This window comes from Aspergillus pseudotamarii (genome assembly GCF_009193445.1).
Source record: "Aspergillus pseudotamarii strain CBS 117625 unplaced genomic scaffold BDV38scaffold_20, whole genome shotgun sequence".
Classification (NCBI taxonomy): domain Eukaryota; kingdom Fungi; phylum Ascomycota; class Eurotiomycetes; order Eurotiales; family Aspergillaceae; genus Aspergillus; species Aspergillus pseudotamarii.
The window spans coordinates 23,399-39,062 of NW_022475034.1; the positions used below are offsets into that span (position 1 = coordinate 23,399).

The 15,664-nt window shown below is 48.0% G+C and overlaps 3 protein-coding genes across 3 annotated transcripts; 2 read left to right on the forward strand and 1 right to left on the reverse strand.

The window, feature by feature from the left end:
• Positions 1-953: 953 nt before the first annotated feature.
• Positions 954-1,494, forward strand: BDV38DRAFT_281825 (uncharacterized protein; the record flags this gene model as incomplete). The annotated part of the gene is made up of 3 exons (XM_032059640.1): positions 954-1,070; positions 1,142-1,290; positions 1,350-1,494. The coding sequence occupies 3 exons, from the start codon at positions 954-956 to the stop codon at positions 1,492-1,494; spliced, it is 411 nt and encodes a 136-aa protein (XP_031914579.1).
• A 1,402-nt stretch (positions 1,495-2,896) lies between these two features.
• On the reverse strand, positions 2,897-3,242 carry BDV38DRAFT_281826 (uncharacterized protein; the record flags this gene model as incomplete). The annotated part of the gene is made up of 4 exons (XM_032059641.1): positions 2,897-2,911; positions 2,967-3,012; positions 3,068-3,099; positions 3,153-3,242. 4 exons carry the CDS (start codon positions 3,240-3,242, stop codon positions 2,897-2,899), a joined length of 183 nt encoding a protein of 60 aa, XP_031914580.1.
• A 5,572-nt stretch (positions 3,243-8,814) lies between these two features.
• BDV38DRAFT_292122 (uncharacterized protein) lies at positions 8,815-14,052 on the forward strand (the record flags this gene model as incomplete). Its single annotated transcript, XM_032061933.1, has 17 exons — positions 8,815-9,141; positions 9,208-9,299; positions 9,359-10,086; positions 10,146-10,350; positions 10,400-10,848; positions 10,923-10,972; positions 11,028-11,171; positions 11,243-11,421; positions 11,483-11,515; positions 11,572-11,690; positions 11,749-11,894; positions 12,070-12,251; positions 12,310-12,423; positions 12,490-12,636; positions 12,685-13,477; positions 13,540-13,782; positions 13,903-14,052. The coding sequence occupies 17 exons, from the start codon at positions 8,815-8,817 to the stop codon at positions 14,050-14,052; spliced, it is 4,101 nt and encodes a 1,366-aa protein (XP_031914581.1).
• Between the last annotated feature and the right edge of the window lie 1,612 nt (positions 14,053-15,664).

The window sequence follows — 15,664 nt, forward strand, 5'->3', positions numbered from 1 at the left end:
ATCAAAAACACAACTCATGCTGGGAATGCCGGTAGCATTGGAGTTGATCCGCCCAGCAAGCAAGTGTGGGCCCTACTCACCAGCACTATAGTGTACTAGTTGCGTCTGAACCGGCATGATGGGACCGCATGTTTTCCAACCTTGCGACCTTCTCACTATTCGTAGAGCCCTGACATCCGATTGAACCTAGTTGGCCGCTCCTTCGACGATCTGAAGTACATGAAAGAGGGTAGCAAATTACGACATGTGCATTGGACCCTAATGCGAGGTATCGTTGTCGACTGATAACAAGTTATCCAGCCGCGAGCAGCCACTGCTAGATAAAAGTTCCGTTTCATGCCATACACTGATTGTTCGGCTAACAGATGGCCATGGATTGTATTCACCTACCGTGGAAAGCCAGTTATGAGAAGATTCACCCTGTTGGGAGATAGGTGGAGGCTGTGGAGCCTGTTCCCATTCAGCCATATTTTATATCTATTCCACATACGTCGTACAACCGAAGGGAATGTAACCAAAATGATGTGTGGAGTGCGTGGGGGATGTTAACTGGAGTAAGGGCAGATTGGCTGAAGAAGGTAATTAAGCCGAGTGAGTGATGATTTTGCTTGACAAATCTATTGAAGAATTGTGGGAACAGTGGACCTGCTAATTTACTCCGGATGAGCCCTGGATGATGCTTGGATAGCGGGATGTGGGGATTATGGACCCCGGTCTCTTAGGGAAACGATCGGAGCCCCGAATATTGGGGGCCACGATCTCGGGTCATGCCAACCGAGGTCTACCTCCAAGGTCGACGGATGAAAAACCCGGAGAGCAGCTGAAATGTGCTGTCCAACTAGGGTTATAAGAAGGAGATACATTCCTTCTTCTAGCCCATTCTATGCTAATTCTTCCATACTCTTTACATCTTCTTCTATCACGAGGCCTTGACTCAAACTGTCATAACCAACATGATGCTCCCTATGCTCCTTACGGTTCTTTCTACCCTTCTTGCTAGTACCTCAGCTGCGGCAGTTGAGCGTCGCGAGCGCACATGTACTGTTGAGTTGGACGAGCAGCGCGGTCAGGTGAGGCCCATAAACGCCCGTATACATGTTTCTCTGAGCGAGTGGCATCTAATCAAATATCTCGAATCCAGAATGCTGTCGGTGGCGGCGATAATTCATACACCTGCGGTGTATCTCTCGACTATGGTGATGGTCGAAAGGACGTCCTCAGTGAAGCATGCAACCAGATTTGGCACGCAGGTGATCACTGCTTCAGTTCACAGCTGCCATACTCTATCTGGTAAGGCCCTCATTCCTATACATATTGACTGACCCTATTATGCTAACACCAGAGAATAGTATCCACACCAATGGTGATACTGATGGCTACTTGAACTACAGCAATGAGCACCGGGACTTTAACGAGGATGGCTGTAAACAAGACAAGTGGGCAGGTATTGGTGGGGATGGTCATACTATTACTTGCACTTTCCCATGCACATAGATACGCACCAGAGTTGCAAACAGCGCCGGTGGGTGTGGACACCGAGTCACCAAGAACTACCGGACTTAAGCTCCCCCGGAGTTAGAATGCTTGATGTATAAAAATCTGTATGTCTATATTTTATAATTCAGACTAAGACTAGATAAGAGGTATTGAGGTACCTAATCCCTATCCTTGGAATTTTATATACTAAAACTACGGATTGCCTACCCTAAGGAAGAACGAAGGGACCTTCATTCAAGTGAGGCTTAACAAAATAAACCCTCCCTAATGACCCAGAGTCGAAGAAATACAGTATGTATCTTCAATGATAGCCTGCTATAATTTTCTACTGTTATGCCACCTCGCCGTCGAAGTCTCATTTCTGGCTATGTCCAAGACTATGGCGCACGAGATAATTATGAAGGCTTGGTAAGTCCCACGTCTTCAGGCTGTAGTACTTGGTTTAACACAGACAAGATTTTAAATTACGAACTCTGTCATCTTCAATAATCGAGAGGAGCACCTTTTGCCCATCAACATCCCTTTGGAAACTGGTCAATCGCAGGAGGCAGGTACTGCCATATCCACGGGGATTCAGAAATAGACTGATCCCTTTGCAGATCACGTATATTAATGCTCAGATGGAGCACATAAGCTCCTCTTAGGAAGGGTGAACTGGCAGCCTATAACAGTGGCGCTTGAGTCAGTATAGAACACGCTCCGCGCATCCAGCGTTGCAGCTACATCAGTACAGATTGAGCCATACGATCTTTCCATTTTGAGGAGAAGGAGCCATAGCCTTTCAGTCTTCGATATAGACATAGGGTTATTAACGCGGACATGTAACCCTTTCAACCAATCCATTGATAGATTTCTAAACAACATGAGAAAGAACAATCGTGAGAACGAATTCCAGAAAACGGCCCTCAGCTATCTATGACCGTTGGTCGTAGAAACGGGGTCGTAGGGGTGAAAGCCGGCGAATATGACTTGACAGCTTTCGGTATAGACTGAAGGGTAGAAATGAACACATCCCGGCCTAGGAAAATTATCGGACTACCGAGCATATATATAATCAAAAACTCTAGGATAACATATCGTTTCAATTGCTTGAATGGTAGACTGAATTGATAGATTTACCTAAGGCGACCAGGTGCTAATGATGAACCGAATCAAATTGTATTCTGCTGAGTGTGGAGTGGCAAAATGGTTCTTTATTATGGGTGCCTATGAGCACATCCGGAGAGTGACGGAATGGCTCCAGGCCTTGGGCTCTTTAATGTCACTTGCTACTGCATGGGAAGTATTCAGAAAGACCTAGGACGAGTGGAGGATGTTAGATTCCAGTATTCTATACTAGAAAGGCTATTAAAACAACCATAACACGTCTAATGGTACGTGTGCCCTCGACACAATACGCCTAATAGCAACGTTCCTGTAAAGAGTCAGAAAGATGATCTTAGAAAATACCTCAAGAAGGGGTAATATACGCAGCAAACAAGAAATGAACCTGAACCGTCACACTTGACCAGGCCGCTATGAACATGTTAATATTTATCCGGTGCATTGTCCGCAATTACTGGATACTCACTGTGCGCCACAGGTGTCGGGGCTATGGACTTCCTGTCAAAGCATTAGAACCTTCCTGCCTTTGATATATGATACGAGATCCATACCTTGCAATTCTTACCCTGCTGTCTCTGCTCCAGGGAGGGGCCAGCGTAGGCCACAGCCAGAAGGGTTGCGAAGATGGCAAGAACGCGCATATTGAATAATGGACAAATTTGGTAACTGATACAGCTTGATTCAATTTGCTGGGATTTGTAGGATGATGAGGATAGGGTGGAGGAAAGACCGTTAATCATTTATATAATAATTCCTCCGGGCTGCTAGATAAGTGAGCATGGTGTTGCCGAGGGAAGATATAGTCCCGTCATCACATAACATAGCCTATCAGATATCCACGGCGACACACGCATATACGCAAGGCCTCCCAATATTCCGCTTCTAAAGATAGGAGAGCGAACACCGCCGATTGTCAGTCCAACAGGAAAAATGCAGGCGATTTCTAATAGGTTCGTAACAGTCTGTCGAGTTGTTCCTGCGGGGGGCCTTGGACGCCTTGGTGGTCGATCACTGTCTTGGCATCGCCGTGCAATCCGTGTCTAAAATAGTTTCGCCAACCACAACACTGTCTCTACAAGAGGGTCCTTGAGGGGACAGTGGCGGTGTACCTCGGACGAAGTGAGACGGAGATGTTAGCTATGATCATGTCTATTCAAGGGATCTATAAGTTAGTTACCGAGTCTACCAAATAGTCCGTAACGGCGTTGGTATTATCATCCAGCTCCACTTTCACGAATTGTGACGACGATCTCCCGAAACCTGGTCTCCAAGCAGGCAAAGAAAGTGGCGAAGCATTGTACATTAGATGACCAGTCCAGTAGGGATCTGTGTGTCCTTATTCACAGCTGATTAGTTTTATGCAAGCTTACGTATGGCCTATGCCCAGGCACAGGCCACGCAAACGTTAGCAAATATCGATATGTCCAGCCAGAGCTGGTTCTGTCCCGCGATGAGCTCCTCTTTCTCACAACCCGATAAACAGAGAACTAAAACAGGAAGGATCGCCGTATGACTAATGCATTTGTTCACATGATGAATGGACTTTGTACAGGATTGGCTGTATAAACACCGAGCTGCCAAGAAGAGGGAAGAGTAATAGATGCTAAGGAAACGTTGCAGCTTTACTCTTATAGCTCAGGCCGCCTCGTCTATACTGTAGCTGGAGCAGAGGCCCATTCTGTGGCACTGGAACGTCAGGAAGCTGTACAGGTGCAATCCAGGGCAAACTGAGTCTACAGGGAGAGGGTACAGGGGACTGGGAGGTCCTACGTTTGAATCCTAGATAGAAACCCTAGCCTAGGTGGCAGCGTATATCCCCTAAAAACCGGTGTGCGGGGTAGATCTTGGCCTAGTATACTAGTACATGTGCTAGCATACTATTAGACTACGCCTAGTATCGCCTCTGTGGTGAGTTGTGAGAACATTCCTGCTCCGCCACTCGAGTCTTCACTTACCCCACCATTTCTGAGCTAAATTAGTATCCCGAGAAACATTCAGAATCAACATGCAGCGCGGGATATTCGTCCCATGAGAATTGCCCCGTTATCACCTTTGAAGCAACGTTCCTGATAATTTCTAATGTTGAGCTAAAAGATCAATTACCTGACTTGACTGCTGAAGATGGCGCCGGTCATGATCCCTGAAGACAGCCAACCCAAACTGGCAAAGGAACGCTGGAGTAGGGCGAGAAACAACAATGATCAGCCCATAAAAGCTACACTCTCCAGTATCGCCACTCACTTAATAGCAGAGAATCGTGTTGAGGCTCATGGGCTACCGAACTGTTTATTGCTATCTGCCACTATAGCTAGACTACATATGCACAGGCCCGCCCGATGGGCAGCGGCCAGCATCGTCATGCATACCGCCATTCTTATATGATAAACTGCAAAGTCCTGCACGGAGCATTGTGCCAATTGACATCGATAAGAGTGACAGTATCCCCCACAGTGTATTATGGCGGCAGACGACATCAGGGTGAAATATAGTTTCCCTTAAATCATATGCGAATCTTTAGCCGGATTCATCGCCTGCATGGACAGCAGACAACGCGCCGCATGATGCATTTGTGGCACTGGCTCCCTTCCCCAATGCTTCGCAGTTTTTCGGGCTTGAAGATTCGCCACTGAACATTTATATCCTTGGTAGTCTCAGAGCCATAGTCATGCGGAGTATGCGTTACAATCACCACAGTGAGATCCTGCCGAGATGCAAGTGAGGTACCATCTGGGATCAATGCAAACAGCAAGCTATCATCTAACTCCCAATCGACTCCTACACATGAAGAAATCTCTGGATACAATAATCAGCAATATTGATTCAATCATACAGGCAGAGAAACAGCCGTTCGATGATGGAAGCTCTGTTATGATTGCAGTATTGAGCATCTTTCGTTTGCACACTCTTGGCTTGCTACTCGCAGGAGACCATGGTTCATTCGTTTCGGACAATCGAGCTCCCAGGTCCAACATGGTATCCCCACAGAGCGATACGTAATAATGTGACGAATCTGCAAACTGATGTGCAAAATCTATCCAGTCACCAATCACACTCAATCCCCGATTTTGGTTCGGGTCAAGATTCTACTTCGCTGCCTCGAGCATATCTGATAGGGCCGATGGCGACGATTAACGTTTTGGAAAAAGGCCATTACTTAAACTGATCTCCTTAGTATATACAAGGATCACTAGAGGCAGTATCAGTTGCCATGGATTCCGGGAAGACATCGGAAACGAAGAACGGCCTTCGATAGACTCCGACAACACAGATAAAGAGGACAGTATGCTCCGCAATTCCAGATGTGTAGGAAGCCCATTCTGATTTCTCCCTCATGCAAGTGGCTTGTGGCCAATATACACTGGGAGTGCATGCTTACGCCACCATGAGCTAGTATAATGGACTGGACTCTATTACATCCTTACAGTTGTCCCCATCTCTCCATTAATTAATAGAAAGCCCTACAGTAGCCCTCGAGGCTTTCGTGCAGTTAAATTGGAATCCATGTGCCTTCTACAGAGAACAAGAAAACAATAGAACGACCGATAATAGTAACAGAGTCTCGTGCGACAGACCAGACGCGAATATATAACTCGTACATACACTGAACTTGACCACTGACCAGTATTCAGATTCTGCACCTGATACCTACTCCCCTTCCGTTAGCTTGCCTGACGGGAGCAGGGTATAGACTCTTGGAGAATGCTCTACAATGCAGCTCGAGTGCACGCTCGGTCGCGTGGGTAAAGATCTCTGGAACGAACGACTCCATTGCAGAAGTTGGGCAGGACTTTGCGTGGCTTGAGTATGCTCTTCTCTGCACACCAGGCCAGTCCGGAACCACCTACTGCCGGCCATTCATGAAACAGTTGCAGAGGGGTCCCATTCCCGGGTTGCCCATGTCGAATGCATCGCACACTTTAGGGACTGACCTTACAGGTAGCTGTGGAAGAATATCCCATTTCACAGAGACCCGAACCGAACGCAGGGCTGGAGATTCCCCTGCCGACACTCCCGGGGCTCACACAGACACACCGAGTACATGTCTTCGGTGGCAATACGCTCCTCCATGGTTTCTCAATAATGCATATTCCAACAAGATACTGCGAAGATAATGTTTCCTGGCAACTACAACACTCTGATTTCCCCCCCCCTTCACCGATGCGGTCTTGTTGCATCATGAGGCCGATGAGAGTTTGCTGTTCTGACAGGAGTCACCGGGGTGAAGATTTAGACTATGGAGGCGTTTCAAACTAGAATGATAATCAATCACCGAGATGTGAAATGGTCGAGCTGTATTTCATCGCCTCCATTCCGGGAGTCTTCAGGGTGGCTTAGCTCGCCTACGACTTATGCACTGCACAACTCTTCCAAAGCCAGGGCTAAATTAAATAAGCTAGTGGACTTGGCTGCAACCCTCATTTTATGACCCACAAATTACCACAAATCACCGCAACCGGCAAGTGGAACAGGGACTATTGGCTTTTGGGAAGACCCACGCCATGTCTTGCCATCTTTGGGGGCGATTTTCTACGTTTTCTCCTTCTGTCCACTTTCACGAGTAGCCCGGATGATAGAAAGCCCGGACAATAAGATAAATCGACAAACACCCAATGTCCCCACCAACACCCCTGAATAGCAGCGTGTCATTGTACCGGATCTTCAGTATCCTCAACTTCCGTGGTTGCAAGGAGGCGATATGGGCTGCAGACAACGCGGTTCAACCACTTTGATTCAAACCGCATAGAAGCGGCAGTGAAATACGACAGCAATAGCTCTACGGTACAGGTTTCCGCTTGGCACTGTATCAAGCTTCTATGGGGCTTCCACAGTGCTTTTGCCGAGGTTGCATCCGCCATATGATTGACCCTGAACAGCACCAGAAGCCTCACTTGGCATTCTATCTCCAAGAGCCGCATGCCCCATTGGGACAATCACCACGAGGGTGGATAGCGGCATGTACAGCATAATGCATATCAAACCCTTAACCCCTTCCATAGTTCTATAGATGGTATTCTTTTATACTGTACTTGTATCGCTTTTGTTGTCGTGTGATTATATATAGCACATGGCGGGGCCAGGGTGATCATCAACCCGAGCGGGTGATGACTTGAAGATATCTATTTTCTCCACTCAACCCTGTAAAGCACGGTTCACCATACAATTGGATTTCCTTTCAGCGTATTTCTGGAAAACATGAAGGGTAGTTCCTCGGAGTCATGGTCATTTTGGCTCAGCAGAAAGTTTGTCGTGACAACTCTGCCCATGTTAGGAAACCCTTTCTCCTTGATTATTTCGTTATTGCGCCACTTTATGTTAGGATAAGGGGCTGTGCGTTGAGCAATAGGGGGTCTCCCAGGGCAGCAGGCAGATGGAATACCTAGAAATCAACCGATCATTCCGATTTATGAACCAATACCGTGGTCGGAGAGGGTCACTGGACTCCGTAGTCGGTGCTGTCTGTACCTTAGAACTGAAGTAGTTAAATGAATGGTATTTGTGAAGGAAATTCCACGACAGTAGTAAAGAAAAATCCTGTTTAGTTCGTCTGCCAAGGGATGGAATTTTGTGGAGCGAGCCCAGAGTAACATCGCCAATGTTCAGGTACCCGCGAATGTCTTTAGGGCTGGCTGCCTTGGCAGTTGGGAGCCAGCGGTGAATGGCGCAGACGAGATGATTATAAGTGGAAACTGTCTCACTAGAGGATATAGTTCATGACTCGAGACTTCGACGACACGATTATTTGGCCAATCCGGCCATGTGGGATTGTTGGTGGTGTGGAGCGCGAGATCTTGGCATCGCCAACAAGCTCGATGTTACTTCGGTTTGGACCTCAAGCTAAGCCTGCTGGTCCATATGGCTGCCGTATCGTATCGTCCTGCCCTGGCGATAACATCGGGGGAGGTCCAAAACACCACGAATATTGGCGAACGAGAGCAAAGAGCAAGAGCTAAGAACTCTCTTGGCATCATAAAAATCGGCAAATGCCAAGACGAAACCCCCACCAGGTAAAATTGATGTGTGATTGAAACGATGAGACAAAAAGCCTAGGAAGGGGAAGGAAGTGGTCCCTGTGCCTGCCCCCCCCCCCCCCCCTCCCCGAGGGCATAATGATACTAGAAGCAGTGAAAAAATATAAATAATGAAGGGGAACGACAACAATCTCCGAATTCTCTGCCTTCTTAGAGCCTACAGTCCTACCGGAGAATCATCATCATGGCGGTCGGGCTTGGAGTGAGCCGGATGCTACATCTGCTCATCATCGGTCTGACGCTGCTTGCTCTGACTGTGGCCATTCCTTCGGGCCATCATGGGCACCAACACACTCACCACCACAGGTCCTCTGACCTTGGCCCCCAGCTAGGAAGTCGTGATGGGAAACCCTTTCCCTTACGTATCATGCCTCTCGGGGCTTCGATCACCACGGGTCTCAAGTCATCGGATAAAAATGGGTACCGTAAAGTGCTGCGCCAGCAACTCCGATTTGCGGGATGGGAGGTGAATATGGTTGGCTCCCTCAAAAGTGGGGACATGAAGGACAATGTAAGCATCTCGTCAATAGTTTTTGGCGTGCCAACTCCCGATGAAGCTGACATGTAACGCTGTTAGGATAACGAAGGGCATTCCGGATGGATCATTTCCGAGATCGCCGAAGCCGCTGAAAGGACCATTCCCAAGGCCCCTAACCTTATTCTCATCAAGTATGATGCACCTATTTCATGACGAATACTGGCTACATACTGATCGTCTGATATCGCAGTGCTGGCACCAATGATGCGGTTAAGCCTATCCACCCTGATTCAGCGGGAGAAAGGATGAATAAAATGCTCACTCGTCTATATGATGCGATTCCTGGAACGACCATTATTCTCTCGACACTACTACCCAATAGGGACGACAAGGCACAGGCCAATGTGGTCAAGATTAATGAGCAATACCGGAATATCGCAGCTACGCGCATTAAGGAAGGCGACCGTATGGTGCTAGCCGAGATGAGCGATGGTTTTATTCAAGTGTCAGAGCTCGTCGACGGTACTCATCCGACAGATAAAGGGTATGAAAAGATGGCCTCAGTATGGTGGGCTGCAATTCAGGAAGCGGAATCCCGAGGGCTTTTACAAAAACCGAAGGACATTGGAGAGAGTGACTGGGCCGATACAACCTGCGAGAAAGAGTTCGGTAGTGGAAACAGCGGAGGGAAGGTGAAAACCCAACGCGGTAGTGGCTGGGATGACGGTGACTATAAGCATGGTTCCCAGCACATGGGGCAGATCAAACAGATTGGCATCACTAATTCAAAGGAGGATACCCACCCAGGTATCAATTATGCCCAGCTGGTCAATCAGGGGGGTGCCCATCGTGAGGGAGCTCTCGATGAGCTTGTTTGGACTCGAGACGGTCTTGGGACTTGGATGTATCCTAATAATGGTAACGGCAAATTCGGAAACCCCGTGAAGATTGATGTCAAGGATAATTGTCTTGCCCGAGGTGAGTCCCCCAGAGAGTAATTGGTTTGTTTTCGGTTCTCAATCTAATGGTGGCATCAGGCGTACATTGGGGTGATCTGAACAATGATGGGTTGGATGATTTCATCTGTATCAGCAGGGAAGGTGCCATGTATGCCTCCATTAACCAAGGAGGCAGCCCCCCTCAATTCAAGTCCATTGGGCTGGTCAGGGCTGCACCGGGAGGGGATCTGGCTCAAGCCAACGTACGACTCGGTGATATTGACGGCGATGGCCGTATTGATTAGTAGGTTTGCTTGACGCGAATGTAGAACAAAGACTGACTCCTTGATTAGCTGTCTGGCCAAGAACAATGGTGATATCCAATGCTGGAGAAATGGAGGCCAGAAGGACGCCCCAACAAAGCAGTTTGGTGGCTATTGGCAGGACTTAGGGGTCGTCTTTACTGGCAAGGGTATGGGCGATCTTAGAGGGGTCCATCTGGTTGATATCAACGGTGACTTCCGCTCTGACTGGCTTTGGCTAGATGAAGAGGGAAAGGTCACCACATATATCAATCAGCGTGGCTCAGGAAAGGGCAGTTTGGTCCCAGAATGGCGACGGATTGGTGTTACACATGCGGGTATGGGCGTGAAGGGTGCCAGAGACCGGATCAAGTTCGGCCAGGTTTATCCAGGAGGTGGCGCCGATTACGTGTGGATACAATCCATAAAGAATGCGAAGACGTACAACCACTACACCAATGTGTGGAAGAATACAGGCAAGGGTGGAACCACTCTAAAGGGTGCGTTTTCCCTCCCCTTCCTTTGTGCGCTGTTTCCATACCTTGACAATTGTCTGACCGACATGACCAAACAGCCGACGGCGATTTCTACTGTGACTGGCGTGGCACTGGTGCAGATGATTATGTACGTCTATTTTGTCACACTTCCGCATGCCAGGCCGGTATTAATTTTTTTCTAGATCTGGGTCTCCCCTACCGGACGCGGTTTGCTCTATGGCAATATCCATAAGCCCCCTGTCTGGGTCCCGGAGGGCCCGGAAATCTTCAACATTGGAAGAGAACGCAAGAGTATTCACCTGGCTGATTTCGATGGTGATGGCAAGGTACTCAAAGAGAAAATGACCTCATGCTTGATGAACTTTTACAGCTAATGATTCTATTTGATCATTCGCAGTGCGATATTTGGGCTGTCAACCGTGAGACTGGTGCGGCAGAAGTGTGGATCAACAATTGGAACGATGATATTAAGGGTGGCTTCCTCACCTATAAAGGGGTCATTAGTGGAAACGTGAAATGTACCGAAGGATGGGGAGTTGGGCTTTATGATATTGGCGTGAGGGTGGCTGATCTAGAGTTTGTCTTTCCCATACTCTTACAATCAACCGACCTCAAAAGTGATACTGACTCCAATCAGTGGTGACGGTCGCGCAGATTACCTGTGTATGGAGTAAGTTTCATGATGTCCCCAATAAAGTATTCACAATGCTAACTGCCTCCAACAAGACCGAATGGACGAACCGTTGGATGGTTGAACAAGGGTGTCAATAACTTCCAGTCCCAGGGCCAAGTTAAACGCACCCAAGGATATGACCGGGCCAATCATCGCTGGGCCGATGTAGACGGTATGTGCTGGCATTGCATTTGTATCTTATTATACCACGCAGGCTTACTGTATTCCAGGTGATCGTCGCGTGGATTTCCTGTGGGTCGACAAGTTCAATGGCAATACATTGGTTTGGATCAATAAAGGTCCACATCCTACCGCGGGGTCCAGTTGGAAGTGGGAGCTCCTGGACGGCCCACGGTATCAAGGATCAGATAGAGGCGTGAGTGGCATGCTCATTACTTACGTATCCACTGGTTAACTTTGGACAGGCAAACCTATTTTTCCCAAATCTTGGTGGACTGGGTCGAGCTGATATGCACAACGTCATACCACGCACTAACATCGTGAGTTCTCTGGCATACCGGTTCGATAAGGTGGGGCACTGATTAGTTTAGGCGTACACGTGGTTCAATACCTGCCCTGGAAGTGATAGCAGCGCTGTGGATGATGGTGACCCGTCCAAAGACCCTGGATTACCTCCATACAACCCCCCTGGTCAGCCTACACCTACTGGCAAGCCACCAATCACCCCGACTCCGACTGGTAATGCGGGTGATGAACCACCTAAGGGCTATTAGTATGTTTTCCGTTCATTCCTTTCCAAGCTGAGACCAAACGCTGATCCATTGACGCAGTGAACATTGGCCCCTGGATGATAAGGCTCGCGAAGACGCCATATGCGGTGACATGAACCAATTGGATAAAGCGTTGTGGAACGAGATGGATGCTGGGTCCTGGCTTATCACCACGTATGTCTCTAAAACTCTGACCAGACTCGAAATTCATAGTGTAAGCTAACCATTTGGTTCAAACAGAGCCGGGTGGTACCAGAAGCTTGCTCTGGATCCGAATAGTGACTTTCAGTGGCCGGGTGGCGACGGGGGTGCTGGTGGCATAGCCCTCGCCCTTTCCGCATATCAGGGGCTTAAGAATGACGGAACATACGTATGGGATTGCGTAAAGTAGGTTTAGCCGCCAAATCTCCTCGCTACTACTAACTGATTTGCTAGTCCCCGCGAGAAATGCAATGTGGATAACCTGAGCAACGCGAACTTTTGCCGGGATGGCCGTATGTACCGAGTCCAGGCTCTACATGCAGTCCGTAATTTGGCGAGGTACCTCGGAATTGTGCACAAAGTTATGGGGGATGTCTGGAACAGCATGAGTTTCAAAACCGCCAGCATGGTAACCAAATACTCACATTCCGGTGACAAGGACAGCGATCTTGGTCCCGACGCTGGCCTAACTCTTGCAGCTGGTGTGGCCAGTATTATTGCCGGATTCTTCGAGAGCTCTCTGGCGGGCATACCGGCTGGAGTAGCAACATTCGGGGCCGCCGCCGTGACGACACTGGATGAAACTAGTGCAGACACTATTCGGTTCAAGACATATGCGCAGCTAGGTGACAGAGCGGACGAGATCAAAACTGCGGTTACCGGCAGTCTAGATACATTCTACAAGAAGCTCTTTCTGACTACACCCCCAGCTGATCCTAATTGGGTCACCCAACCCACGTCTATACCGCGCATATTGCAAAGCGGTCATTTCGCGGGCATTGACAGTCTCAACCAGGATAGTCCGGTGATGCCGAAGAACGAGGAACTTAGAAAATTTGCTGCTGCGCCGTTAATTAACATGTTGTGGAAAAAGGATCTCGTCATTGTTGTGAAAATCGACAATGATTCTATTTTCACTCGAGATGGTTCAGCATACCACCCTTGTGACAAGAACGGCGATATCGATGAGAACCAAGACAGCACAGACTTCAAGTACTGCAACCCAGATGGCAGTGCCTTCCTTCTGGTACAATACTCCCCAATTGGCGACCTGAAACTTGTTGGACTATAATACTAAATCATGCACAGCTTATCAAGGACGAACTACGGAGCTCGGCCCATACGCCCGAAATCAAACCCCCCAAGGGGATTGCCGGACTGCAGGACGAATACGGATTCAACGGCCATGATGTCGCTCGATCCGCCTACCTTATCCAAAAGACGACAAACGAATGGACGTCCTCAGTGGACGCAGGCTCATACTTCAGTTGGATTCCCCAGACCTCTGGGGCTGATATTCCTGCGTGGCAGATGATGAGGTGGAACCTGCCGGTTTGTGACTTCACAGGCGGAACCATCGAACCTACAGAATGCCTTGACAATACCAAATGGTCACAGGTACGACTACTCCATTCATTCTTCTATTTAATGATCTCTAACATTTTTGTCTAGTGCGTATTGGAGAAAGTCAAGTATGTTTGCGGGCGCCAGGCGGGTTGGCCAGAGGACTATGTATACACACCTTGGGGGTACCACGAGGGAAAGCCCTATTCGGAGCCTTCAAGTCCTGATGATGTGGTCCAATCCTTGATGCGCGGTTGAACACAAGGACGCACGCTGGAATGTCTTCATCCACCTTTGCTGTAGATATATTTTCTTCTCTACTTGTCTTATCTTTTCTTTCACTTCTTATTTTACATGCAGCTTCCCCGCTCCATATTTGCTTCATAGCTCGTGGGGCGCAAGCTGTTATTTAAGCTTCACACAGACGGTAGACTTCAAATTCAATCGTGGTTAATTTGTTAATACGTGGACTAGGCAGTATGCAAATAGCTATTTATTCTGTTTAAGATCGAGACCTCTTACATAAAGCCGCGGACTGCCTGGAGGCCTTCCTTACAGTTTCCAGAACCCATCATCTATCATCTAGATAGCCTGTTAACTAGCTAAGGAGACGTTAGGGGAAAGAGAGAGAAGTATCTATTATCAACTGAATAGGATAACAATTATAAATAGACACTTCAGCTGAGTTCCCCAAGCATCCGGTACTGATATCCCTGCATGGCAAATGATGCGATGGAACTTGGCAGTGTGTGATCTTACCGAATATGGGCTTGATGATGAGTGCGGCTCTAGACTATTGTGGGATGTGGTATGGCCTAACTTTACTCCGCCCTTTGTGAAAAGTCCGTGCTATTAAAGTACTTCTTTAGTGAATATTTGTGATTGTCCGAGAGGTCTGTGGGAGGAGAGATGGATGGCCAAAAGATTATGACTTCGTCAATGGTATGTCTGGTCCCATACCTCACAAAAGTGAAGGAACTCCGTAATCCAAGGCTTCTTCAGCTGCGGAAGCAGTCCAATCGCTTATGGGCTGATCATGAAGACGTCGAATTCTTGCTGAGACTACGGGCTGTGTATTGGGGCAGGCAGCGTGCCAAAATCACAAGCGATGTTTCCTCATAGATCTGATGGCTATGATGCCTAGGATACTCTCAGCGCTTTGTGGGTCTCTCTACGGATAGCACCGACGCCTTTTAACCCTTCGCCCGCAGAGATATGATGCTAGTCAATTGTTTTATGCCTTTTGAATTTGTATTTGTTCTCGCGAACTACCGGTTCAATCCTTTGATTATACTATTTTTCCCGTGTCTATTCCCAAGGGTCCTGTCATATTGACCAAATCTAACAATGCCTGTCCACAATACCTTACTTCATACTCTAGACATCGCGTTGTTTTCCTTGCTATGAACGACGGTCGCGACCTGACCGAAGAGATTCTCTGTACAATTTACTCGACGAAGGCTCAGCGGCGGGCTAGGCTATCTCCCAGACCAATCCGATGGAAATATTGCTATCAATACCTTCATTTGGTCAAGCCACTCGTGTCTTTTGCCTTTGTGTATTTTAAATAATACGTTAGCCTTATAATGTGCAATGTTGGCCCAGGAGCGCATTTTGAATGCGTGCAATCATAGGTTTCTCATTTCACCGCAGCTTCACTTCCTCTCGTGGTAAACTGTCCTTATGTATAAAACTTGCATACTTTGAATTTTCAACTTCCAAGGTAGAGTATTCTTGGGTGACTGCGAAATTATCCAAAAACAGCACTTTGGATTTGCATGATAACGTTGATGGTACTGTATCCAGACCCCACGATGCTCAAATATATATCTCCACCAGCATTTCCTCTACCCGAAAAGCTTGAATGGAT